The sequence below is a fragment of the Nelumbo lutea genome, chromosome 3 (genome assembly GCF_056320005.1).
Source record: "Nelumbo lutea isolate HS-2025 chromosome 3, American lotus-T2T, whole genome shotgun sequence".
In the NCBI taxonomy this organism is placed as follows: domain Eukaryota; kingdom Viridiplantae; phylum Streptophyta; class Magnoliopsida; order Proteales; family Nelumbonaceae; genus Nelumbo; species Nelumbo lutea.
Window position 1 is genome coordinate 113,150,452 of NC_142686.1, and position 24,952 is coordinate 113,175,403.

General features: G+C 35.6%; 2 protein-coding genes across 2 annotated transcripts in view; one reads left to right on the forward strand and one right to left on the reverse strand.

Moving 5' to 3' along the window:
* The window catches only part of LOC148867730 (uncharacterized), a 34,887-nt gene extending 23,103 nt beyond the window's left edge, over positions 1 to 11,784 (reverse strand). The window contains exons 1-4 of the mRNA XM_088980287.1: positions 11,316 to 11,784; positions 10,316 to 10,768; positions 9,784 to 10,155; positions 3,162 to 3,368 (exon numbers count right to left, since the gene is read on the reverse strand). Coding sequence (XP_088836413.1) covers positions 3,162 to 3,368; positions 9,784 to 10,155; positions 10,316 to 10,768; positions 11,316 to 11,358 — 1,075 coding nt within the window. The 5' untranslated portion in view covers positions 11,359 to 11,784. The remainder of the gene's footprint in view (positions 1 to 3,161; positions 3,369 to 9,783; positions 10,156 to 10,315; positions 10,769 to 11,315) is intronic.
* LOC148867731 (uncharacterized) lies at positions 11,500 to 22,703 on the forward strand. The gene is made up of 5 exons (XM_088976502.1): positions 11,500 to 11,584; positions 19,089 to 19,236; positions 19,325 to 19,378; positions 22,324 to 22,396; positions 22,487 to 22,703. The coding sequence occupies exons 1-5, from the start codon at positions 11,500 to 11,502 to the stop codon at positions 22,577 to 22,579; spliced, it is 453 nt and encodes a 150-aa protein (XP_088832628.1). The 3' UTR covers positions 22,580 to 22,703.
* Positions 22,704 to 24,952: the final 2,249 nt, after the last annotated feature.

The following is a 24,952-nucleotide window of genomic DNA, read 5'->3' on the forward strand; positions in this document are numbered from 1 at the left end:
TGCCCTTTTTAAAACATTGACATTTAAGTATATTGGCCCCAACAGAGGTTATCAGGACTCAAAGGTGACTTTGTTGCATCTATTGTGAGATCATCACTCACTATCCCAAGAAAGGAACATAGTTGATGTTACAAAACCACATACAACATGTTGAAGAACTAGCTTCAATAAAATTTAGATCCATTGCATCTCTTACCGGGTAAAACACCCCCTCCTCAAAAAGAAGGTTTCTTGATAAGTTGGCAATTGTATAAGATAGAATGATCATGCAGAGATGTGTGGCAATCATCATCTTATGGTCATATGGGAGGAGAAAAATGCTCAAGTTTTTACTTTTACAGGGAAGGATCATATAGCAAAATAGCTTATAAACATCTTACAGTTAGAATTGCTCAATGATACAAACTAGGGATCAATTTATAGATTTTCACATGGAGGACCTAATTTGAGAATGGTCTCACATTGCCAACCCATCCACATTAAGGCAGGGTTTATTAGAGATGACCAAATGAGTTGGCAATGTGAGACCATTCTCAAATTAGGTCCTCCATGTGAAAATCACTTAAACCTCCCCTGACATTTGGGGTAAATACTTACTGACCCCTTCTGTTAGTCCAACGTTAGAAACCTAACAGAAATCTACATGACATGCTTTGAAAGTTTTCAAAATACCCAAATTGCCCATGGATGATGAGATTCAGTTTTCTTGAATCATGGGTAGACAGTGTTGTTGGTTGATCCATTGCCTCCTCTCTAGGCCTCCACTCTGGCATGGACCTCCCTGTTGGCAAACAAAATCCCAGGCAAACTGCTCCCCATAAACAAGAGGACTCCATTTCTGAAACACTGTTTGGATTGGATCACAAATATGGTTGTTAAATATGAAGCATTGGCTTGGTTGCATGGAGAATTGAGGTTATTGCATCTCTCAGGCTATTAGTTATCTGGAACAACAAGGCCTCCAAGTGATGTTAGATCATTAGCGCACTTCATATGTATTTTTCCTTTTGTTTGCTGAGTTACTCTGTTTCAACAATTTTTTTTGGTGAAGCTATATTTCAATGATTTGAACAAATGGAAAAAAGAGATGCAGTTTAATAAAGGTTACCCACCTCCATGCAGCCAAGCCAATGTTTTATTCCCCCCCCCCCGCCAACAAATCTAGGCCTTTTCTATTTTTTGAGTTCCTCCATGCCTTTGCATGCTATGGCTCTATCTCAGCTCTCAGCTCCCCAGTTGAGTCCGTTGTGGGTTCTACTTGGCTGGGGTAACTACACAGACGGCTCATTCCATGCTGCAAGATGATGAGAAAGCTGTTGCCCTTCTTTTGGTATTGGCAACCATAAGGTATGTCATGTCTGATTCATTTATCTTCCGAGGTCTATCAAGTCCCTCCTTCCATCTCTGTTTTTCTTGATAGAATTTTTGTTATAGCCTTATAGGCTTCTGATTTTGGTGTTATTTTTTGATTTTCAACATTCAAGACATGAGATATGACTGGTTCCTTGCAAGCAACATTGTGTGTGGTTGGGAAGCTGGTCCAATCATAGTGGTGGCTTGAGTCGTAGAAGTCCCAATGTCCCTTTCCCTTCACTACCATCCACACTGTTGAATGAGAAAGAATCTTAGGATCTGCTTTACACTGCTACAGGGCATGTCATGAGGACAAAGATGAACATGAGTTTCCTAAGAACCACCAAGGACATGAACTTCTGGGTGCCCCCCGAAAGCCCTCTCTAGTCCATGTTCTAGGGCTTCCAGTGAAGAACCCCAATGTTAGTGTCGACTTCTACTCAAACCAGGCTGTTAAAGTCTTAATTACCAGCACCTACAGTTTAATCAAGTAAACTTTCTTCAGCTTTCTAGTTCTTTATTACAAGATAGGATTCAACAACAATATTGTGGAGCCAAAGGAAGATCCGGAGGTTCCATCCATGAAAGACATTGTTGCAGGAGATTGCCTAGATGATAGAGCAGAAAAAACGTCTCCCGGTTCAGGATATGCCAGTAAAGTTTCTTGGTTACAATGCTTACATTTATTTATTTATTTTGGTAAGTTTTTACAACTAATTTCAGGCATTAACACTTTTTCCTGAAATAACTGTTGAAGCCTTGAGAAGAGCTTTGTAGGAATATCAAGAAGAAGTGTTGAGTACAGAAAGGCAAGGTGATATAAGCAGTCATAGTTGTCAAGGCAACGCCTAGGCAACAAGGCACCCTTGGAGGCTCGCCTCGCCCAGTCGCCAAGCAATTTTGTATATTGTCTTATAAAATACTTTTATATTGTTTTTTTTTTTGAGATTATATTTATAAAATAGACATTATTAAACAAAAACATTATGTTCATAAACTAATTTCTTTTTATTATTTTCTTATTTGTTAGGGTTTAATCAACACAAACATTGCTAGCTGCTGTATTGAACCGTCAAAGACTTCAAAATCTGAACCAATAAGTAAGAGAAGAACTTACAATTTTGTTTAATCACCACATTTCTTCTTCTTCCACCTTTTCTTTTCTTCTTTTCCTATAACAAAAATAGGGGTTCGGCCCCTATATTTTTTTAATTTTCTTTTCTTTCTTCTTTTTCTTCTCATAAATGTGTTGATTTTCTAGACTTAAAGATGGAGTTTTATGAAAATTATGGATAGTTATTAAAGAATGATGGTTATGGAACCTAGGGAACTAACCCTAGGATGTGGTTTTTACTTAAAAAAAAAAATCCATCACCTAGCCTCGCCTTGAAAACTATGTAAGCAGTATAATATTGGTAGAGAGAAAATAATACCTTTTTGAAGGAATGGATAGAAAAAGGTAATTTGGTAATTTAATACTCTCCATCCATTCAAACTAACAGAGGGGATCAATAAGTATAGTTTCCCCCAAATGTCAGGGGAGGTTTTTGGAGAGGTCAAAGTTCAGGGGAGGTTTAAGTAATTTACCCATAAATTTCAGGCTTATTCACAATAATCATTATTCTAAAATACCATGTTCCGGTGTAACATTATTTTTTGCATGAACTGGTTTGTGTTGCTTCAGAAGAAAGCAAACTGGAAACACATGACTAATCAACAATAACAAGAATATTAACAAGATCTTACTGCAAGGATGTATATAAATGCTCTGAAATCAGAAGAGATGCCTATTGATTTGAAGTATGTACCGATTTCTTTGGAAGGTGACTCCTTTGCTTGATCCAATGTGCATGTATAAATAATTAGCACAGATATAATTATAATTATCAGGACACCAACACCAATACCAAGAATGAGAGCCAAGTTTGTATGTTTCCCACTGTTAGCAACAGATGAAGTAGAAGGGAAGGGCAAATGAGTTGGAGCAACAACAGGTGACATAGCTGAAGCTGGGGCTGTAATCAAATGTAAAGGTAAAAATTCAAATATAGAACAAATTTCATTAATAACCTAAGATTGTTATGTTCATAAATAAATCAAGTGAAACAACAAAATGGTTACGCATGCACACAAGATTCCCCCCCCCCCAAGATTAAAAAAAAAAAAAAAAGGAAAAGGGAAAAACTGGAGCAGTTGCATTGCAAGTGTTGAAATATATGCAATTGGGCCGGGTTACATTACCAGGGGTAATCTGGTCATTTTACATGGAAATTGAAATATTATAAAATAATGAAGAGAGGCTTCACAAGATTATGAAAGACAACAAATCAGTAGAGCAAACAGGCCAACATTTATGGTTGAAAAGAAGAGTCCAAAAGGACCTAAATTCCACCATTTTTCAAACTTAAAGCAACACTTGTGACTCTAAAGTCTAAAACCCATCACTTCATTTTAGTGTTGTACAACCTTGAGGAACTTGCATAGAAATGGAGGGGGCGAGGAGCAAGATATTCTCTTACATTTTGACAAGTCCATTTTTGGTTCTTGTTAATGGATCATCCACTGAATTGTTTCAGGCTTCTAGAGGCATACATCAGGGAGATCCACTCTCACCATTGCTATTTGAGCTTGTTGTTGAAGCTCTTAGCAAATGGTTAAACTTAAAAAGGGGGAAAGCTAAGATTAATTGGAGGATCCTAGGTAGGTGTGGACACAGGAGAGCCAAATTTTAAAGGATATGAAAAACTAAGAAACAAAATGTAGCATACACAGTTGCAGTAACTATAGTGACATCAATCTTATAAGCCATACTGTGAAACTTTGGGAGAGAATGAATAAACAAAAACTAAGAAACAAAATGAAGGATACAGGAAAAAGGTCCAAAACCAATTGGGTCTTCATGCCAGAAAGATCAGCAATTGAAGTTATCACTGTAATTTGATGATGTATAGAGAAATTGAGAGAGAAGCAATCATCACCTAAAATTTTCAATTTGGATAAAAAAATATGATACAGAGTTTGGCAACAAAACCTTGTGGATTTGGGAACAATCCCTAAGTTAGTGCATTCACCTGATTAGAAATATATATAATGGAGAATTAATTGGGAAAATGCACCTAGGAAAATACAAGAGTTTTAAATAGCCGAAGGTTAAAACTAAAGCCAGTGGTTATGTCATATCGTTTCACATTATTTATAGATGGGTTAACTAGGAATTTACAAGAAGTTCACGGTATATGTTTCTTTCCAAAGATATAGTCTTAATTGACAAGAGTAGAGAGTGTGGATCAATGAAAATTTTGAACTACAGAAACATTCTGTAGCAAGGAGTACATTCATGGGAATCTAGAAATAGCCCCAATAGTTGGCAAAACAGGGAAAATAGACCAAGGGCATGTTTGTTTCCTCTTAAATCATATCTCTTAAGAGGAATCTTTTAACTTTAAGAGAAAAATGGTTGTTCGCTTCCTAAAGTGCAATTATACAATTTTTTGTTTTCCAATGATACCCCAAAAGGACAAATAAAAATTCTCATATATGAGGTCAAAATGGGTATTGATAATTTTCAAAATTCAGAATTCAGAACAACATTCTCTGCATTCAGAGTTCAGAGGAAAGAAAATTTCACCAATACCATTACCAATATACCTCTTAGTGTAATTATTGCACTTTCAGATGTCAGACTTCAGAGCAAACGAACAGGCCCTAAGATGGTAAGGACCTATGCATAGAAAACCACCTGTTCCACCAAGAATTGATCCAATGCAAGTTGAGTGTCCTAGAAGAGCAAGGAGAAGGCAGAAAGGACATGAGTTAAGGCCGTAAGAAAATACCTGAGGATTTGTGCGTTAGCAAAGAGTATGGAAGTTGAGAGAAGTTTGGCAGATTGGAGGAGAAGAAAGATGATCTGATTTCTCAGATTGAGGCAATAAATAGTAAAGAGGTAGAAGCAACTTTAGGTGAAGGTGAAAAGGAATTGAGATGGTATTTGAAGAAAGAGCTAGGGGAGACATTATTGAGAAAGGAAATATGTTGGAAGCAAAAGTCAAGAGAGAGATGGATCAAAGAAGGTGATGGAAATACAAAATTTTTCCATGCCATTGCAAATGGAAGGAGAAGGGAGTGCATGATTACCTCTTTACTGGTGGGGGAAAGTGAAGTCACGGACCAAGGTGAGATTGCTAAAGCATTCTCTGAGCATTTTAGGTCAATTTATAGAAGGCCCCCAATTGAGAGGTGGAGGATTGAAGGCAACGATTAGGAGATGTTGGGGGAGACTCAAGTCCAATTTCTAGAAAAAAAGGTTTGAAGAAGGAGAGATTAAGGAAGCAGTCTTTTCTATGAATAGATCAAAATCACCAGGGCTTGATGGTTTCACAATGGCATTTTATCAAGACTGTTGGGACATAATTAAAGGAGATCTGATAAGGGTGTTCAATGAATTCTATAGAAGAGGGGTGATAAGTCCGGGAATGAACTCTACTTTTTTAGTACTGATCCCAAAGAAGAACAATGCCAACCAACCAGGGGATTTCAGGCCAATAAGTTTAGTCACTAGTATTTACAAGGTGATAGCAAAGGTGCCATCTTTGAGGATTAAGAAGGTGATCCCTCCACTTGTTTCTCAAACTCAGGGGGCCTTTGTGCAAGATAGACAGATTATTAATCAAATCTTAACCGCCAATGAATGTGCAGAAGCTTAAAAGAGATTAAAGAGGAAAGGAGTGGCTATCAAACAGGATGTGGAAAAAGCCTATGATTTAGTGGATTGGAACTTCTTCATTGATATTATGAGGAGGTGTGGCTTTGGAAATTTGCGGTATAAATGGATCAAGGGATGCTTACAAACTAGTCACTATTCAGTAATAGTTAATGGGACAATGTATGATTTCTTTGAAAGATTCCGTGGGCTCAGGCAAGGTGACCCCCTTTCTCCCTTTCTATTTACTTTGATTGCTGAAACCCTAAGTAAATTGATTACAAAAGCAAATAGTGTGCAACTATTCAGGGGCTGGTCAGTTGGGAGGGATGATGTTTTGGTCACTCACTTACAGTTCACAGATGATATTCTTATTTTTTGTGATGGAGAAAGTAGGGAGGGAGTGGAAATATTGAGGCTGGTTGTGAAACTCTTTGAGAGGATGTCTAATTTGAGGATTGATTGGTCAAAGAGCTTATTGGTTGGAACCAACATTGAAGAGGATGAAGTGAGATTTTTGGCAAATTCCCTAGGTTGTGAGAAAGGTGAGTGGCCAATGAAATACTTGGGTTTACCCCTTGGAGACAACCCTAGATTTGCTAGTTTTTGGTCTCCGGTGGTGGAAAGGATCGAGAAGCGCTTGGCGGCGTGAAAAAGGAACTATCTCACTGGGGGGAGAATAACCCTAATTAAGTCTACTTTAGCAAATCTTCTAGTGTACATGTCAGTATTTAGGATGCCACAAGGGATAGTGAGGAAAATTGAAAAAATCATGAGGCGTTTTCTTTGGGAGCTAGAGATAAAAAAGAATGATCTTTTGGTTAGATGAGAATTGGTGAGGAAGTTGAAGGTGGAAGGGGGTTTGGAAATAGGTAATGTTAGACTGAAGAATCAGGCTTTGCTTTGCAAACGGCTTTGGAGGTTTCCAAATGAAAATGAAAAGTTATGGCACAAAGTGGTTGCAAGCATTCATGGCATGTCAAGCAACGGATGGGATGCTAGAGGTCTTCGTAGGGCTACCTTGGCTGCTCCCTGGTAGGGATGGAAATTTTCCCTATTTCCCCAATCCCCGTGGGGATCTGCCCCGAATGAGGTGGGGATGGGGATGATTTTACCCCCGTGGGGACGGGGGTAGGGAAGTTTTCATCCCTGTTAGCGGGGACGGGGAGCACTCCCCGCCCCGCAGGGACCCCGATCCCCGCCCTATGGGATCCCCACTAATATATATTATATATGTACACATACATCTATATATTAATATTTTAAAAATATGGTTGAATATTTTCTAATAGGATTGTAAATTTTAATTATTTTAATTTTATTTTTTTAAAGAAAATAAAAAACAAAAACAAAATGGTTAACATTATAAAAAATCATAGGGAATGGGGATCCCCGCAAGGATGAGGATCCCCGTGGGGACAGGGACGGGGACGAGGACAGGGGTGGGGATTTTCGTGGGGGCAGAGATGGGGAGAAGCTCCCCGTCCCCGCCCCGTTGCCATTCCTACTCCCTGGAAGGCCATCCATGATGTTCTCCCTACATTCCTAAATCATGTCAGGTACGACTTGTCTTTTGGTAGTAAAATCGGATTTTGGGAGTGGATTGGAGATTACTCCTTTGGGTGAGAAATTCTGTCCAGGTTCAAGGGTAAGCCTATTTCATATTTCTTAAGTCAACCAGCTCACCTTCCAGGGTTGAATTGGAATTTTGGATTTTACAGGAACCTTAGAGAGTCTGAACTTCTTGCAGTGTCCGAGCTGTTAGGTCTGCTGAATTCAGCATTCCTAGGGGAAGGTGGGTCAGATTCTAGGATTTGGGGTCCTAATTCTGACAGGCCATTTTCTTGTAAATCCCTTTTCCATTCGTTGGTTGCCACACAATCTTCTCTTCCTTTCCTAGCCAAAGAAATTTGGTGCCCTCCTACCCCCCCCCCCTAAAAGCAGTGCTTTTTGTTGGGAAGTATTTCATGGTTGTATTAATACCTTTTATGTACTTCAAAGGAAAAGACCAAATTGGTGCTTGTCCCCTAACTGGTGTGTCCCGTGTAAGTTGAGTGGTGAGACTGCTTTTCACCTTCTAATATCTTGCCCTTTCGTCAGATTTATTTGGAATTGGTTTAGTTCCCTTTTTGGGTGTAGGTGGTCCTCTCCTGACATGTTGGAAGGTTTATTCAGCCCTAATGGTATCAGTGGCTTGAAAAGGAGGGGTAGGATTATTGGAGGTGTACTAGAGCAGCAATACTTTGGACTGTTTGGGAGGAAAGAAATGAGAGAGTATTTGAAGGAAAAGAAAAATGCAAGGAAGCTTTAATTGAAACAATAGCATTGAGGGTGGCACATTGGGTAAAAAGTTTGAAGCTGTTTGAAGCCTTTAAGATCGAACACTTTTTCAAGGTTTGGGGACTTATTGCTGCCTCATCATCTACGAGACAACAATTTTTTGAGGCTTGGTCTCCTCCAACAGATGGTTGGAAGAAGCTGAACTTTGATGGGAGTTGTGTGGATAACCCAGGCCCTTCACGCATTGGGGGGCCATTAGAGATGAAAATGGACTCATTATTGCTCTGTACTCCATTCCTGTGGAGGAGGGTGATGTGGCAAGGGCAGAATTTCTAGCTGTAGCATATGGGGTTGAGAAGGCTAAAGAGTTGGGTATTAACAGACTGATCATCGAGGGAGACTCAAAAACAGTGATAAAATGGTTGCAAAAAAGGGAAGGGTGACATGGCAGTTGAAGAATGATTTCCGAAGATTTAAATGGATGTCAAGGAACATATCAATCCAGGTGGGATGGGTTAGGAGATCTGCCAACAGTTTGGCAGATAGCTTAGCAAAGCAAGGGGTTCAAAGAACATATATGTTTTGGGCACATTTGTAATTCTGTCTAGGGTCAGCTTACTAAGCTGATTTCTTTCACAACTTCTTGTTGTATCCTAAAGTTTTCTAATTAATGAAAATTTTCAAAGTTATTGATCAAAAAAAGAGTATGGAAGTTGATAGGTGGAATGGGAAAACAAAATTCATGTAACCATCCCAATAAGTTGGGAATAATACTTTTGTTGAGTTATATGTTTAGAATAAAAAGACTAAGATTAATCAGGTCAATACAAAATGGTCAGAGGGATGAACAACAAGAATAAGAGGATAGGTTGTTCATAGAAAACAACCTACTGCTCCAATAAGGATTGATATAGCACAAATTAAAGACCCTAAAAAGCAAGGAGAAGGCCAAAAAGGAAGTTGGCACAGGTGACAAAACTCCTGTGACTGCTAACTGAATTGTGGCCCTTTATAAAGGAATGGCCAAATACCAGCCTTAGATAATTGGGGCAAGGCTTTTCCAAATAAGTGGAGTGCATATAATTCCTCAACAGAGGTATGATCGTTTACTCTCCCATAAGAAAAAAAAAAAAAAAAGAACAGAGGCACAATCAACACTATATAAAAAAAATCACAAATATATTTTCAATTTGTATGCTTCTCATAGCATTTCCTGAAATGTGATATAACAATGTCTTCATACTAATTTTATTATGCTTCATAAGTTTCATGAACATTTGTTCCCATTTCTAAAGGGACCAAAGTGGAATTGCACTCACAGAGACTATAACTAGGATGCAAGTACAAGGTAGTACTAGATACCCAAAGCAACAAACTAATAAATAAATAAATAAAACAGCACAAAGTAGGCAATGAGATCATAATTATGACAGACATCAAATGAGGATTACCTTGAGTAGGAGCAGGTGGCTTAAACCAGGTAAAATTAAGAAGTTTGTAGTCACCCACTAACGCTGGGTCAAGATGAATCCTATGTTCAGCAAGGGATGTGTTTATAACATGTGCATCACTGGCAGAGAAACTTATCCCTGTATGTGGAGTAATATCCATCGAAATATTCAGCTTTGATAAGCCAAGTACATAGAAGTTGATAATTTCAAACTGAGAAACTCGTAGACCAAGCTGAGAAGCCAATTCTTCCAGAAATGGACTCAAATTAGAATTCAGAGAAACATTCATAAGGAGAAGGTCAAGCTTAATTGGATATACACAATGGCAAGCCCGACTCCCTCGTTTAAGTACCATGCCCGGTTCACAACAGTCTGCCAAAGCAGATAAAAGAATGTAAAAATTAGAGCAAAATAAATATTTCATATTAACTTAAAAAGAATGGAATAATATTGCCTCGAAGCCGCACTTGCTATCAAGGCCCTACTCAAGTTGGAAATGTAAAAAGAAAAACTGAACTATAATATATCTTACCAGAGATGTGAGGAGACAACGGTGGCTGAGCTAAACCAGAAGGAAGCGTACCAGCATTTGAATGTGTTGGAGCAACACCGGTCAAGCAAGGGGGTAGAAGGCCAGTACTGGGTGGTGGTAATTGATTTCTTTCCATCGATGGTTTTGACAACTGTGAGCTTGAAGGGGGATGACTAGAAGTTGTTAGTGAACCATAATTTGGAGGTGCGGCTGGCATTAGCACTGCAGGAGCAGCATGTGGAGAAAGATGTTTCCTATATGAATGATGAAATAGTGGAAGATTAGCTGGCAGGGGAAATTCAGGAACAGTAGGCCTGCTGAATGGAGTTCCAAGGGGATACACTTGAGGTGTTTCCGAAAAATGGTTGGGAGATTCAGCACCAGTGACGAATAATCTGTAAGACAGAATGAGCAAATATTCCAGCAATAACCATCGAACCTTTTTCACAACTCCTGGAGATTCAAGTATTAGAAAAAGTCCAATATGTATGAAGACAGAAAGATAATAAGGAACTCAACAATTGCAGAACAGATGATAAAAGAAAACTTTCGCAACTTTGAAGCTTAAAGCCCTAAAAAATAGGTAAAGTATTGTGTGCAAAGACAGGTAATATCTCATATTCGCCAGAACGAAAGATATCAGCACCATCCTCGTAAGAAATATATTCCAACTAGATATATTTATCCATGAGCTCACACCTATAAGTAGTGTGTATTTCTACATGAAGAATAAGAGAATGCAACAAATAGCAGGTGTAATACTCAGGCAGAGCCAGACAAGATCAACAATCCTAAATACCAATAAACCCTAGTTCAATCGAGTCGAAACACCGAAAACTAAATCATCATCAGCTAAACCAAGCAAATGCGCTACATTTACGAAAATTACCGACTGACGACCTCAACATAACCCAACAAAGGGAAAAAAAATGAACCGTTATTAAAGAACAGACGAAAAAAATAATCGCAGAAGTATTAGAGGAGCTCGATGAAAACATACCAGTACAGTAGGAAAGTGAGAATGAACCCGTAAACCCCGACATCACCGATGCCACAGAAAACGAACACTTCAGATCTATCTAATCTTAATAAAACATCGACGAAAACACTCTCCGGAAGAAATAAAAACTCCAAGCTGAAAAGAAACCACTAAGAGTAGCTGCTACTGTCATTGCCAACCGTCAATGAATAGGGGTTCAAAAGGTGGTGAGATTAATCGAAGAGGAGCTCCAAATGAACGACTCAGAGACACGGACGCCATTACTGATAGTAAAAATAGAAATCTTAAGCCCATAAAGTCCAATTGGGAAGAGAAATTTTGACTTCCAAACTCTCTCTCTCTCTCTCTCTCTCTCTCTCTCTCTGTCTCTGTATGGATTTCGTCGCCTCTCCCGCTGTCTCAGCACAAAATCCTGGAAATTTTTTTTTCCTTGGTTTTTGCTCTGGAGAAGCAGATGGATCAGTATGATGTACGCCTAAAATGCGATTTTAACGGAAAAGTTCATCTAACGGTAAAAACGGATCGACGTCACCGTTTAATAATCGTCTCCGGTCTGCGGAAAAAAAGAAAATAACATATATATAGGTAGGTAGGTAAAGTAAAACTTAAAAGTCAAAAGCGCGCCTTGGTTTTGCGCAAATTAGGTAAAGTTAAAAGGAATTTTGATTATGACGAAAATGCCACTTAAATTGATAAAATGCCTTAACGCCCAATAAGAGTGAGAAAGGCTCTATAAAACGAGTCAATAACTAATTGGGCTTGACTTGAAGCCTTGAACAAACGAGCTAATTTATAAAGCTAGTTGTTTATACTTGGCCCAAGGACCAAGGCCCTGTTTGGTGGTCCACCAAGGTCAATATCTCTCTCATAATGCCATGGTTGATGGTCCCCAACTTAATCCAAAGAAAGATGCACTAATATATAGTATATATACATATATATATATATATATAACTAAGAACTTCGTGGTCGTTATAATTTAAGTTTATTAATTATACAATAAAATGATTTATATTGTTTTTTTAATTTATTCTTCTATTTCTTCAATTGAAAATTAAAAGAAAAAGAGAAAAGTATAGTCATAAGTTCATAACATCCTTGTCAATGTGTAAAATCAGTCTTAGTCATCATTCAAACCAACTGCAATAAGAGTGGGACCCATTATGTATGACATCTGCGGGCATAGATCATGTTCCAACATGTTGGAACAATTTTCTGTGAGGATAAGATCTAGACTTTAACGGTGAAATGCTCGGCACGTGCTAATGTCAAAGGTATCGGCCGATGACGAGGATAAAAATACAAATATTTACCACCAATGATGACACGCAAGATTTCATTTTCATTAGAGCCATCTACTTGTCATTGTTGGATCCTACTCTACACACCACAAACACCAATTCTCTTATTTAGTTTTTATGCAAAAGGATTCTTATCCTCTCCTCCTTTGTTTGATTGGTATAACAAATGTCTTGTCATTTAGTGAGTAATTTATTAAGGAGGTTGTGTGTGCTCTTCATTGGCTCACCCTTCAATCTGTTATTATTAAATTATTTTCTACTTATCAAAAGACAATGACTGATAAATTATTCAGTTGAGCCACTTCAGCCCCAAGAAACAAGTATTGAGATCATCACCATCTTATATTTGATCGGTAAATTTGCACATTGCAATTTTAGATGATGAAGATAATAATATACATTTAAATTAAAGATGTTTCAAATGTTTTTTACAAATATTATGCTTTTTTTTTTGTTTTTGTCTTTCTTTAATTTTTATTATTTAATTATGACATCATGGCTTGACCAATTTGACTTAGATGTTTGAATTGCTTATCCACCACATAGACAGAATGACAACTTCATTTTTTGGTTCAACATTGAAAGAAAATGAGATTTATTGTTAAAAGTATTGGATATAAATCTAATAACATATTTTATTGGTGAGGAAATGTCTTAAATATATCATTTAATGAGATATATATAATAGGTGTTGGTCTCTCGAATATATGACTCAATGAGATGAATTTGTATGAGGTGAAAAATAATAGTTCAAAATACATTTTTTGCTCTCACAATTAAAATGGGACTAAATTCAAATTACATTTTTTGCATTCGTTATATTTTCATGTGCATAAAAATAATTATTATTTATGACACTTGTTTTTCTTTAATACGATGAATATACAATATTAAAGATGCGCCCAACTGTTTTCTTTTTCTTTTTTTGCAAAATTTATGTATTTTTCAATTTTATTTTTATATTTTTATTATTTAATTATGACATCAAATATTGTCATATTTGAATTAAAAGTTGAGCTATTGATCTGGACCAAATAGGAAATCAATTTCATTTTTTGGTTGATTTTAAAATTTGTGTTTCATTTCCATTATCAATATAAACAATTATTGTTTATGACACTTATTTTTGTTTATTATGATTAATATAAAATATCAAAGAAATGGCCCACATGGATTAAACCCAAATTGACCTCAAATGGTCGAATTGGCTTAGCCACCACCTTGACGGAAGAATCGTTCCATTTTCTTTTTTTTTTTTTTTTTTGTTAATTTTATAAAATGATAATTTGCTGAAATCCCCCCTGAAGTTTGATAATTGCAATCACTTCCCTTTAACTTTCTAATACAGTTGCAAGTAGACCCTCTCTCTTGGGATCCTCTAACAAGAGGCACACAAAGTGTCCAAAATACCCATGTAGTTACCATTGAGGCTGGTTTTTTTATAGCATAATGCGAATTTTATGAACAACAAAAAAATAAAGTTTAAAATTGCAACTTTTTGAGAAATTTATATGAAGGGAAATTTCATAAAATAAATCACTTTTAGAAAAGAGGTTGGAAGGGTTTGGGGTAGTGATTGATATCAAGGAAAAATTTGGAAATTAAACATTTTAGTCAAAGTAATAAAATGGTTATTTTGGACATTTTCATGCCTCTTGTTAGAGGATTATAAGAGAAGGAGTCTACTTGTAGTTGTGTTGAAAAGTTCAAGGGTGGTGATTGCAATTACCAAATTTTAAGGGAAGTTTTAACAATGGTTAGAAACTCTAGGGGAGGTTTTAGCATTTTATCCTTAAAAAAACATGGGTTTCATATTGTTAAAAAGTATTTGATAAAGACCTAATTATCAGAATTTATTAAATAAAAAATACCTTAAATGCAAAATTTAATGTAAGAGATTATGAATTAGTTCCTTAAATATAAGGCTTAATGATAAGGGAATTAAATAAGGTGAAAATTTGTAAAGGATATTACATTATTAGCCCTAGAAATTAAAGAGGAACTAAATTAAAAAATAGGGGTAGTTTAGTACAAAATAAGTTTCACACCCTCATTGATACTTTTAACAATATAAATAAATACACAGTACACAAAAGTATACACACGCACACGGTATAAATACACAGTAAATAGTATAAATAAATACATAGTGCACATTTACTAAACACCACCTATAGTTTGCAATCAATTTACTTAACCGACCTTCCAAAATGATAGTTTTAACCCTACATTCCATTCAAATAAATTTAATGAAAAGAAACTAAAAACAAAATTCCCATTTTTGACCCTAGTAAAACATGGACAGACAATCTATTATTCTCTATTTGATCAAAATTGTTTTCTATGCAAAAGTGTTAGGGGTACTTTTAGAATAAACAGCCATGGATCTGTATCCTTGAACATTATCCACTCAGTTTAGGGTATAATTGGAATAAAACAACCATGGGTGAACATTTTCTACTTAGTTTAGGTGATCATGTTACTATATTCAAATGGCAAAACAAATATTTCTTAATGAAAGGTTGATAAATAGGTTGAAAAGTATAAGGGGTGTTTTAGTAAAATACAAATTATAGGTAGGTCTAAGTAAATTTGTGAAACTATATGTGGTGCTATAATAAATGACCCTATAAAATAACAAGTAAATATACACAAAAAATTCAAATTTCATGTGGATTGCACAAGGAGATTTTAAATTACAATAACAATTTCTTTGTCATTATTATTATTATTATTATTATTATTATTATTTTTAACCATGAGTTTATTTGAAAAAGTTGGATCATTGACCCACAATCTAGATAGAAAAAATAGCTTTGTTTTTAAATTGATTTTAATTTATATAATTTATCTACATTATATAAATATTTTTACTTATTACACTCATTTTTTGTTTGATATAATTAAGACATAACACTAGAGATTTATACATTTTTTTATAATTTTTGTGTTCTTTTGATTATTTGTTTTTTTTTTACTTTTTAAAGATTTATTATTTAACTATGACATCATTAGTTAACTCATTTGACACGAACAAATAACCCACCACCCAAAAAAGGACAACAATTTTTTTTTCAAAAAAAGAAAGGAAAATAGTTTGATTTTTATGTTGACTTTAAACTTTGTATTACATTTATATCATTGATAAAATTAATTTTTATGTATAATATTTATTTTTGTTCAATAAAATGAATGTATAATATTATACATGTACCCATTATTTTATTTTTTATAAATATATAACATTAGATATGTGCCCAAAATTTCATCTAGTTTTTTTATTTTTCTTATTATTTATATTTTATAATTTAAAAAATTTATTATTTGACTGTGACATCATTTCATTTACAGGTTGATTTTAGATTTGACATTCCATTTTCATCATTAATAAGAATACTTCTTATATTTTATACTTATTTTTGTTTAGTAATAATGAATATACAATATTAGATATATATTTAATTCTTTTTGTTTTTATATATTTTATGTTTTATTATTAAATTATGACATTGTTAATTAACCCATTTAACCCCAAATGGTTGAATTGCTTACCCACCACCGAGAGGGAAAGAAAATGTTTTTTTCCAAACAAATTTTCAAAATATTTATTTTTATAGTAATAAAGTTAGTGTCATGGATTTAATTACTGGAATTTAATGATGAGAAAAATATATGTTCAAATTGTTTTAAAATTTTATATTCCATTTCCATCATTAATAAAAATAATTCTTATTTGTCATACTTATTATTGTCTAATATGTCAAATATATGATGTTAAAAGTGTTCCAAAATTTTATTTAATTTATCTTTCTCAATTTTTGGGATTTTATATTGTTTAATTGTGGCAACATTTTTTTGGGTATTTAACACAACACACTAACTTTTAAACAGGTGGATAACTGTGGCAACATGAGTTGATCCATTTCTTACCACCACCTATATGAAAATACTATTTTTTTCCATGTAGATTTTAAAAGTATAAATTTTTATGTTATTGGAATTATTAATTTATTATGTATGGATTTAATTAGTGGAATTTAGTGATGAGAATAAATAAAAAAAGTTTTAAATCTATGATTGAATGGGGGTGAATGAGAGTTAATACCTTAAATGTGTGATTTATGAGAGGGAATTGAATGCATTGAATAATAGCATTTAAATTACATTTTTCTACCCTCACAATAGAGGGATCATATTTCAAAAAAGTGGGTATTTTAGTCAAGAAAATTTACAGAAATTTAGAAGCTATTTTTACTCTTTATAGTAGTATAGATTTGTTATGGGGTCTGAATAGAAATTTGTACCCTCACAATAGTAGCATTCATAAAAGGAGGTTCTAGTTTTATAGCTGTTTATTAGGAATTATGGGGTTTGAATAGAATTTTGGTTAGGTTTGAATTGGTAAATTTGAGGTTTTACATGGTTTGGTTCCTAACCAAGGTTCATGTTTAAGGTTGGTCATAGGTTGGACCTTAACCCCATCCAACACATATTATTTATACCCATGTTTTATTAGGGAGGGTCAAAAAGAATTTTAAGAGAAAATGAGGTATTTAACATCGGAAGGAAGATGGTACACATATTGTCTATTGAAGAGGGAAATAGATACATAAAAATGATTTTATTAGAGAAGAGTAAGGTTATATTTTGATGAAAATTTTTAAAACATAGGAGGGTTTTTATGTGAAAACAAGTTTGTACATTAAGATTTATAAAACTTTAGACAAGAGATTGAGATGATTAATATTGAAGTTTTTATTTATCTATTTTCTATTTTTCTTTTTTTTTTTCCACATGTGTGTATGGAGAGAGAAGGGGAAACTCCTAGGCCTGTATATATAAACTAGAGTAATACCTTTCAAATTAAAGTAAGTGCCTGAACTGATGTGATACACTTTATTTCTTTACAAATTACAGGTTAAATTGTCAAATCAGCATAGGCTTCCTATGTGGAGCTAAACTTAAAACAAAGCATTATTTTTCGTTTTGGGTGAAAAAAAGACCCTTGAATCTACAAATAAACTAAATTTTACTAGATAAAACAATATGAACTTCATAGATTTAACAAATAATGTGTAACTTCGGCGTTGGCATTATTTGATGGTGAGCTTAAGAAATGCCACACTCTAATTATGGTTGATATTTTTTAGGGTCTGTTCGTTTTTTGGATTTTGAGAGAGGAGTTGGTTAATGAGATTTTGGTTTCCATTAACCAAGAATTTTTCAGATTTATGTGGACAATAGGGAAAACCACTTGAATGGTAAGTAATACCCATAGTTGCCAAACATTGGGGGACAAAATTGCCCCTTTTAATAATGGACCTTTATGGTTAAAATGATTATTGCCTTATTTACTAGTAAATAACTTACTGAAAAGCAAATAGGGGTATATCTGAATAAGAGAAAAAAAATCTTTACTAGATTACCAAAAAAACATGCATCTTTACTATAAATGAGAATGATTAAACTTATCTTGGATTCATTAATAAAAACAGTAGTTGTCCCAATATTTTAATCTTTAAATCCACTTAATGAATTGATACATGTATAGAAGAATAGTAGAAGATATAATATTTGAATCTTTCAAAAATCTAAATAAGTGGATTATACACTAGATCATCATTTTACAATTCAACTCAAAAATTTTGCCAATTCTAGTAGGGATCTAAACTGCAAACAATAGAGAGAGTGTCGGAGGCCATCGGTGAATCGATCGGAGGGCGGAGCATCAAAGGCCAAAACCCAGAATTGGGAGAGTGGGATTCTGAAAGAGTGAGAGCTCAAGAGTTCAAGAGAGAGAGTTTAGAGAGAGAGAGAGAGAGAGAGAGAGAGGGATGCACTGCGGGTGTCAGATGATTCAGACTAACAAATAGGCTGTTTGCCAGTCTGTCAAACTGGCGAACCCGAAAGTCTCAAACTCAGTCCGTCAGTTTGAACATTAGATTTAAAATATATATATATATATATATATATATATATATATATATATATATATATATATATATATGTCGGTTTGATTAAGCGCTGATTCTTTTAAATGGTTAACCGAAACTGTCAGTTTTTTTAAAACATCGATCAAAACTGAACTGATCGGTTCGGCTAACCGATTTTTCAGTTCGGTTCTATCAGTTATGTTTTTCGGGCGTTTTTCGGGCGTTGATGCGTAGTGTGAATTGTTGACATTTTTGAATGTTTATAGCTGTATACCGGAAATCAGAAATCTGCATTGGCCTGCCCGCACTTTTCCGAAAATTTTATTATTTTACCCGTTACACCCCTGGACCCCAAAAAAGAGCTCTTCGAAAAATAATCTGGCCGTTGAAGCTCTCCTCTATTCGAAAAACATCTCAGCGTTGAAACTCTATTTGAAAACGTAACCTTCTTCTTCCCCATCTCATCCGGCTTTGATTATTTCTGTTGAAGCTCTCTCTCTCTCTCTCTCTCTCTCTCTCTCTCTCTCTCTCTAGCACAGTATCGTCTTCTTCCCCATCTCGTCCGGCGATAATAGTTTCAGTTTCCGCAACCGCCTTCTTCCCCATCTCGTTCGGTAGAGATCCCGACCGTTTCGTTTTCTTCACCATCTCGTCCGACGAAGAAACCCCCTATTATCATTCAGTAATGTGATCAGAAGATCTCCCTAGAGTTCGCGATCTTCTTTTCTCACTAATTTACTGGTTTTCTCACTCATTTTTTTCTGCTTTGTTACAGTGCTTCGTGTCAGCTCCGGTGGAATTCGATCTGGGTGTCGGGCTTCCTTTTGAGGTTTGTCTTCTTTCTCACTCTTTTTTCTGTGGGTTCTGCTGCATACTAAACTGTCATTGCTGATATGGCAATTTTTATAAGAGAATTATGTTTTCTATATTGACTTATTAATTTCTTCACCAAATCATGTTTCTGCTTTCAAAGATAACTCAAAAAAGATTTCATCCTAACTATTTGGGTTGGCTGCATTACACTTTATCAAGAACGACTTTCTGCTAGATTTTTGTAAAATTCATGGAATTTAATGATCTGTTGGAGTGTGTAAAGATTTGTGATGGTGCACGATCCGATCTCTCACGATCTGACCGCTCTTAGCTGGATGGCAGTTTGGACGTCGGTCTGCTTAGATGGCTGGTTGAATTGCAAGAAAGTACGGACAGAGGACCCGCGGTGGCTTATCCAGCATGGGCGTGCTTAAGATAGCTAATAGAGTTTGCGAGCTGAAAAGCTTGCAAGCAAGATAGCTAGTGAGCTAATATTGCAAGTGTACCTTGTGAGTTTGGAGGTGAGGCCTATATATAGGCATTGTTTGGCGTAGGCTTCATGCACGGCGTTCGAGATCTCTGGAAAGTCATGGCTGGCTGGGTTGAAATTTTCGGAGGTAGTATTGCACGTAGACCAGGCTTTGTGCCTCTGAAACATTCGATACAGGAGCTGACTTCAAAAAGACCCAGGAGTGACGAGATTCACACACAGAGGAGGTCGGCGAGCACGTCTCGCAAATCACCACCTAGACCTTAGTTGAGTCGACAAGTCCTCAAGGGAGGTTGCTCCTCACGCCAATGTCACTTGGACCAATAACGACAAGGTACCACAGGTCGGCCTTGGACAAGGTGTTCTTAGCCGCCTTATCGAGGTGATCAAGTTGTAAATGAGGTCGCCAGTCAGGACTCCAGTTAATCGGCAGAGGTAGGTCTCTAGGTCTCGGGAGGTAGATCGCTAGGTCAGGTTTCAACTAAGGCAAATCATCGATGTCTGAACTGCCATCCAGCTAGAAGCGACCACCTATTCCTCTCTTGCTCTTACATAACAGAGTTGTGGAAGCACTTTTTTTCCCTCTTTTTGGAACTTCTTGGGTTCTATCCATGAAAATCATATATTTATTTTCCTCTATCCTTGTATCCCTAAATTCCAAGAGGAGTGTACTTGTTTTAGTTGTATGCTAGAGCAGCAGTGCTTTGGAGTTTTTGGTATGAAAGAAAGTCAAGTATATTTGACAACATGAACTTGAAGTGAACACTCTCATTGACCTGAAAAAGGTGAGTGTGGCCATTAAGTTTTTATGAGGGATGAATTAAATGGTGCTCCAATGGACTCTTTATTGAGGGGCTGGCAGGTAGTGGCTGCTTTGACCTCACATAAGTAGTAGGTGATTCTTAAATGTCTTTCTAGGAGTAGGAAAAGTAAGATGGGCACTCTCCTAGAAACCTAGGCCAATCAGTAGTGGGAAATGTTTTCAGTTACCGTGTACTTAGCTTATATGACCTAGTTTGTGAAGGAAATTAGGAGATCCTTTAAGGGCTGAACTTGCTCTAATCTGTAAGTTGGAATTAACACTAACTTGGAAGCCCTTTGAGTTTCAATGAGAGAAGTAGGAGCACCGTTAACAACTTTGAACAGTTTGTTTAGATGGACTTCATTGTTAGCAAAGAGCTTAGTGGATGCTTTGGTTCTTAGCAAGTTCAAGTAGTCTATGCAATGTTTCTTTGATATGGTATGGGATGGGGTGGGGGACCTGGCATGGGGGCTAATTCAAATAGTCTATGCAATGGTTCTTAGCAAATGTTTTGTCACTTGGCAGTGTTATACCTTTTCCTTGTAGCCATTTTCAGAATGCTGGGTTCTCTACATTTTCGTTATATGAATAAAATTTCTTGATTGCTGTTGATGATTAAAAAAGAAATGGAAAGAACAATTTTTTGATAGTAAATCAAGGAAATATTGTTAAAATAAAGGAAAAAGGTTACTACTAAGTGTAAGGTGATGACCTGGCACCCAAGAACAAAGCATGTACTAATTCAAAATTTATTACAACGACAAAAACTTCGAACAGATCTATCTAAAACAGAAATTCCAACCTAAAGAAGCTTTATCTATCGAAAACTCAAACCAAAAGAAGCTTTATCTAATCCTGAGAATTCTGGTAACACTAGCACCCAATCTACTGTTATATTTCCTACATCACACAACCTGTTCATATTTCTTGTCTTGTCTTTGAAGAGTCTTCTATTTCTTTCTTCCTAGATTCCTCAACAATTTGAAAATGGGGTACAACACCACAAAGATCTTTAACTTTTGCTTCCATTGAACTATTATTTAATTGTGCAGTGCATTTATTTTAGTGAATACCCTATATTATATGGTTTATTGTTGAGAGTTGATTTGTTGGTTTTGTTGAGTGGTAATTGAGTTTTGATAACTTTATATAAAATTGAAATGGTACACTATGTTCGTATTGTCTCTTGTGCTAATGTTAGGGTATTAAATTCCCGATAAGAAATGTCAAGTGACAAAGTTGGGATAAGGTGCCCCACGAGATGATTTAGGGAGATGATGCAGAGTTTGTCTCTAAGTTTAGAGCATAAGAGAAGGCTTCAACAGACTCCCTTTGGACAGTTCTTAGATTTGCCACAGGTGATTGTTGAGACGTCCATTTTGAGTTATTTAGTAAAATCGTGGGACTTGACTAGCCGTTGCTTTATAGTTGGTGAGAGGAGTGTGCAATTCAGTGAGGTCAATGTTGCCTTGATAACGGGGCTTGGCCTGTCAAGTAGTACAATTGCCCTATTAGAAGGCCTTCCCGGTAGTGGATTATTCAAAAAATCGTTTGTCTTGGATGAAAACCACTCTACCTTTGTAGACAATTTACAACATATCGGTGGTTATGCTTGGGGTGAATGTGTACATGAATTCTTGGTTGATGGTTTTGACTAGTTTGTTTCTAGATGTGGTGCTGGATCGAGCGGAGGCTCATCCTCATATAGTGGTTGCCTATTTGGATGCAATGTTGTGTTGATGGTAAGTGTGGATGGCATTTGTTTTTTTACTTATACTTTATGTTAATCTCATTCAACTGATGATCGATTATTGGTTGTTTGCTTTTTGTAGGCATGGCTTTACGAGCGCTATTCAATCCTTCAGTTCTTGATGACAGTCCTCATCTGTTTAAGTGGGGGAACATGGGGTATTAGTGGAAGCTAAAGAGAGTTGATTTATTGTAGAAAGCTAGGCCGGAAACAATTCTCATTTATGTTCCTCTACTTATGGTGTTTGTAGTTTTTATTTGTTTCTTTTCGGGGAGACTCATGATCTCATATGGATTTATAAACCTGTTACAGGTTATTGAGGTTCTGAACCCTACTAGTGAGGAGGTGGCCTTAGTAGAGGTTCGATCAGAGGGTTGTGTAAGTTTTATTAATGATATAATATTTTTTTCTTTTCTGTAGAGTCCTTTATGTGACCCAAGTACATGGTAATAATTAACCTTTGGTGTTCATATGTAGTTTGTTAACCCAGGGGGCCATAGTATGGGTGAGGAACCCCTTTTTGATATAGAGGATCATGGTCATGGGTGGAGTCAGAGGGGGCAAAGGTATTATTAGCATAGCATACATGTTTTGAGTTTACAAGTTGACTTACTGCTAGTTTTGAGATTTGTTAACCAGTTTCTAACTTGATTTTTCAGGGATTTTGCAAATCCTACGTGGAATATATGGAATATCAATTTCTTTTTATGGAGGCCAACTGATACGCCTCGACAAAAAAGTAGAACGAGGCACTTTGTGATGAAATTAATAGGCTCCATTCAACGTTGAGAAATAATGGGTTAGACCCGGATGCAATACCATTGAGTGATGAGGGGCTGATAGGTTTGGCAACTTGTGTGCCAGACGATGATGATTATGGTGCAGACTTGCCTGCTGGAGTTGCATGCGGCACCACGAGGGTAGAGCAATCTCCTTAAAGGATTAGCGTTGTAGCTCCATCTTGCGAGATTGTTAATGCCTTTCCCTCCATGGCCTCTACTTCAAGGTTCAAAAAACGACTGAAACTTTATTTTTTTTACTTTATTTTTTCACATTTTGTTTTTTGGGAAGCTTTTAGCATGCTTTTTATTATTAAAAAAACTAGGAGTTTGAAACACCTGAAAATAGGCATTTCGGACTGTATCTTTTTGAAAAGATACGATACGATACACTCGATATGGGGCGTATCTTATCGATACTTTGAACCATGCTCTACTTACAAATGTAAGTTTCCCTAGGCAAGGAGAGAGCGAAAGCTAAGCAGCACAGTGGTGTCGGCTTACCTATCTCCTAGGCAGCAAGGCTAGGCAAAGTTCAAAGTATCGAAAACGCAAGGTGTATTAGAAAGACAATTTTAAGAGACGTATCATGATACGCTTTGGATATGTATGGATACAAAAGAAAATTCAAGATACACATAAATATGGTAAAAATTTGAAATAAATCTTAAAAAAATATATTACTAACTATATTTACATATTTTATATGATTGTAAATAAGTCATTTAAATGTAAAAAACTATAATTTAATGGTTTATATAAAGTGTGACATATCAGGGCACAATTAGTAACCACTGAAAAAATGATGGAATAACTAAAATGTAAAAAAAAAACTTAAAATGTAAATGCCAATTTTCAAAAACAATATAATTAATTTTAATATTTATTGGTATATAAATTGTAATAATTAATTCTAACATTTATTAATAAAAACTTGCCACTCATTAAAAAAAGTGAAAGTTTATTTAAAATTAAAAATACATATAATCATAGCAAACAAATATGTGTGGCTTATTGGCGAACTTGTGGTTGTTAAAATCATGTGACCAAGGTTCAAATCTTGCTATAGCTAAAATTTTAAGTTTTTACACTAACAAAACGAAATTAATGATAGGGGATCATTAATTATAAGAATTGATGAGAGAATATGAATTAGGCACTAAAATTCATATTTAAATTTAAATTTGCCTTGGGGTAATTGGCTAATTAATGAAGGAGAAATTAGACTTCAATAAATGACATTGATGAGAGATCCAATATTAAATATGGATTTATGATATAGATCCGAATTGTATTAGACTATTTCAGGCCCGTATTAGTCGATACGTATGAAAAGAAACATAACAAATGATTTATACACGTTTCGTGTATCGAATTCTTGTTGGAACGATACGTACCGACCGATACAGATCGATACATTGCGGTATTTTGAACCTTGAGGGTAGGTAGCGAAAGAGTTTGCCATTGTTACAGGGTCCAAAAGAGTAGTGAAGGGGAAGGTGAAGTGATAACCGTTGGTGTTGTCTCGATGTTGTCTGTAGGGTTGATTTGGTTATTGTGTGTAGGTTTGAGTTGCTTAGTAGTTTAGTGATTAGTGGAATATTTATTGCAGTCGGTGGATGCATGATCCTTGTGGACTTCTTTTAAGATGAAGGACTTGCTCTCAAAGGAGGACTTGGCAGTTGTGAAATAGTTCTTGAACAACTCTAAGAGAGGGCAAGTGCACACGATTGTATACTAGAGTGTGTCCATTTAATTTATTTGCTTCA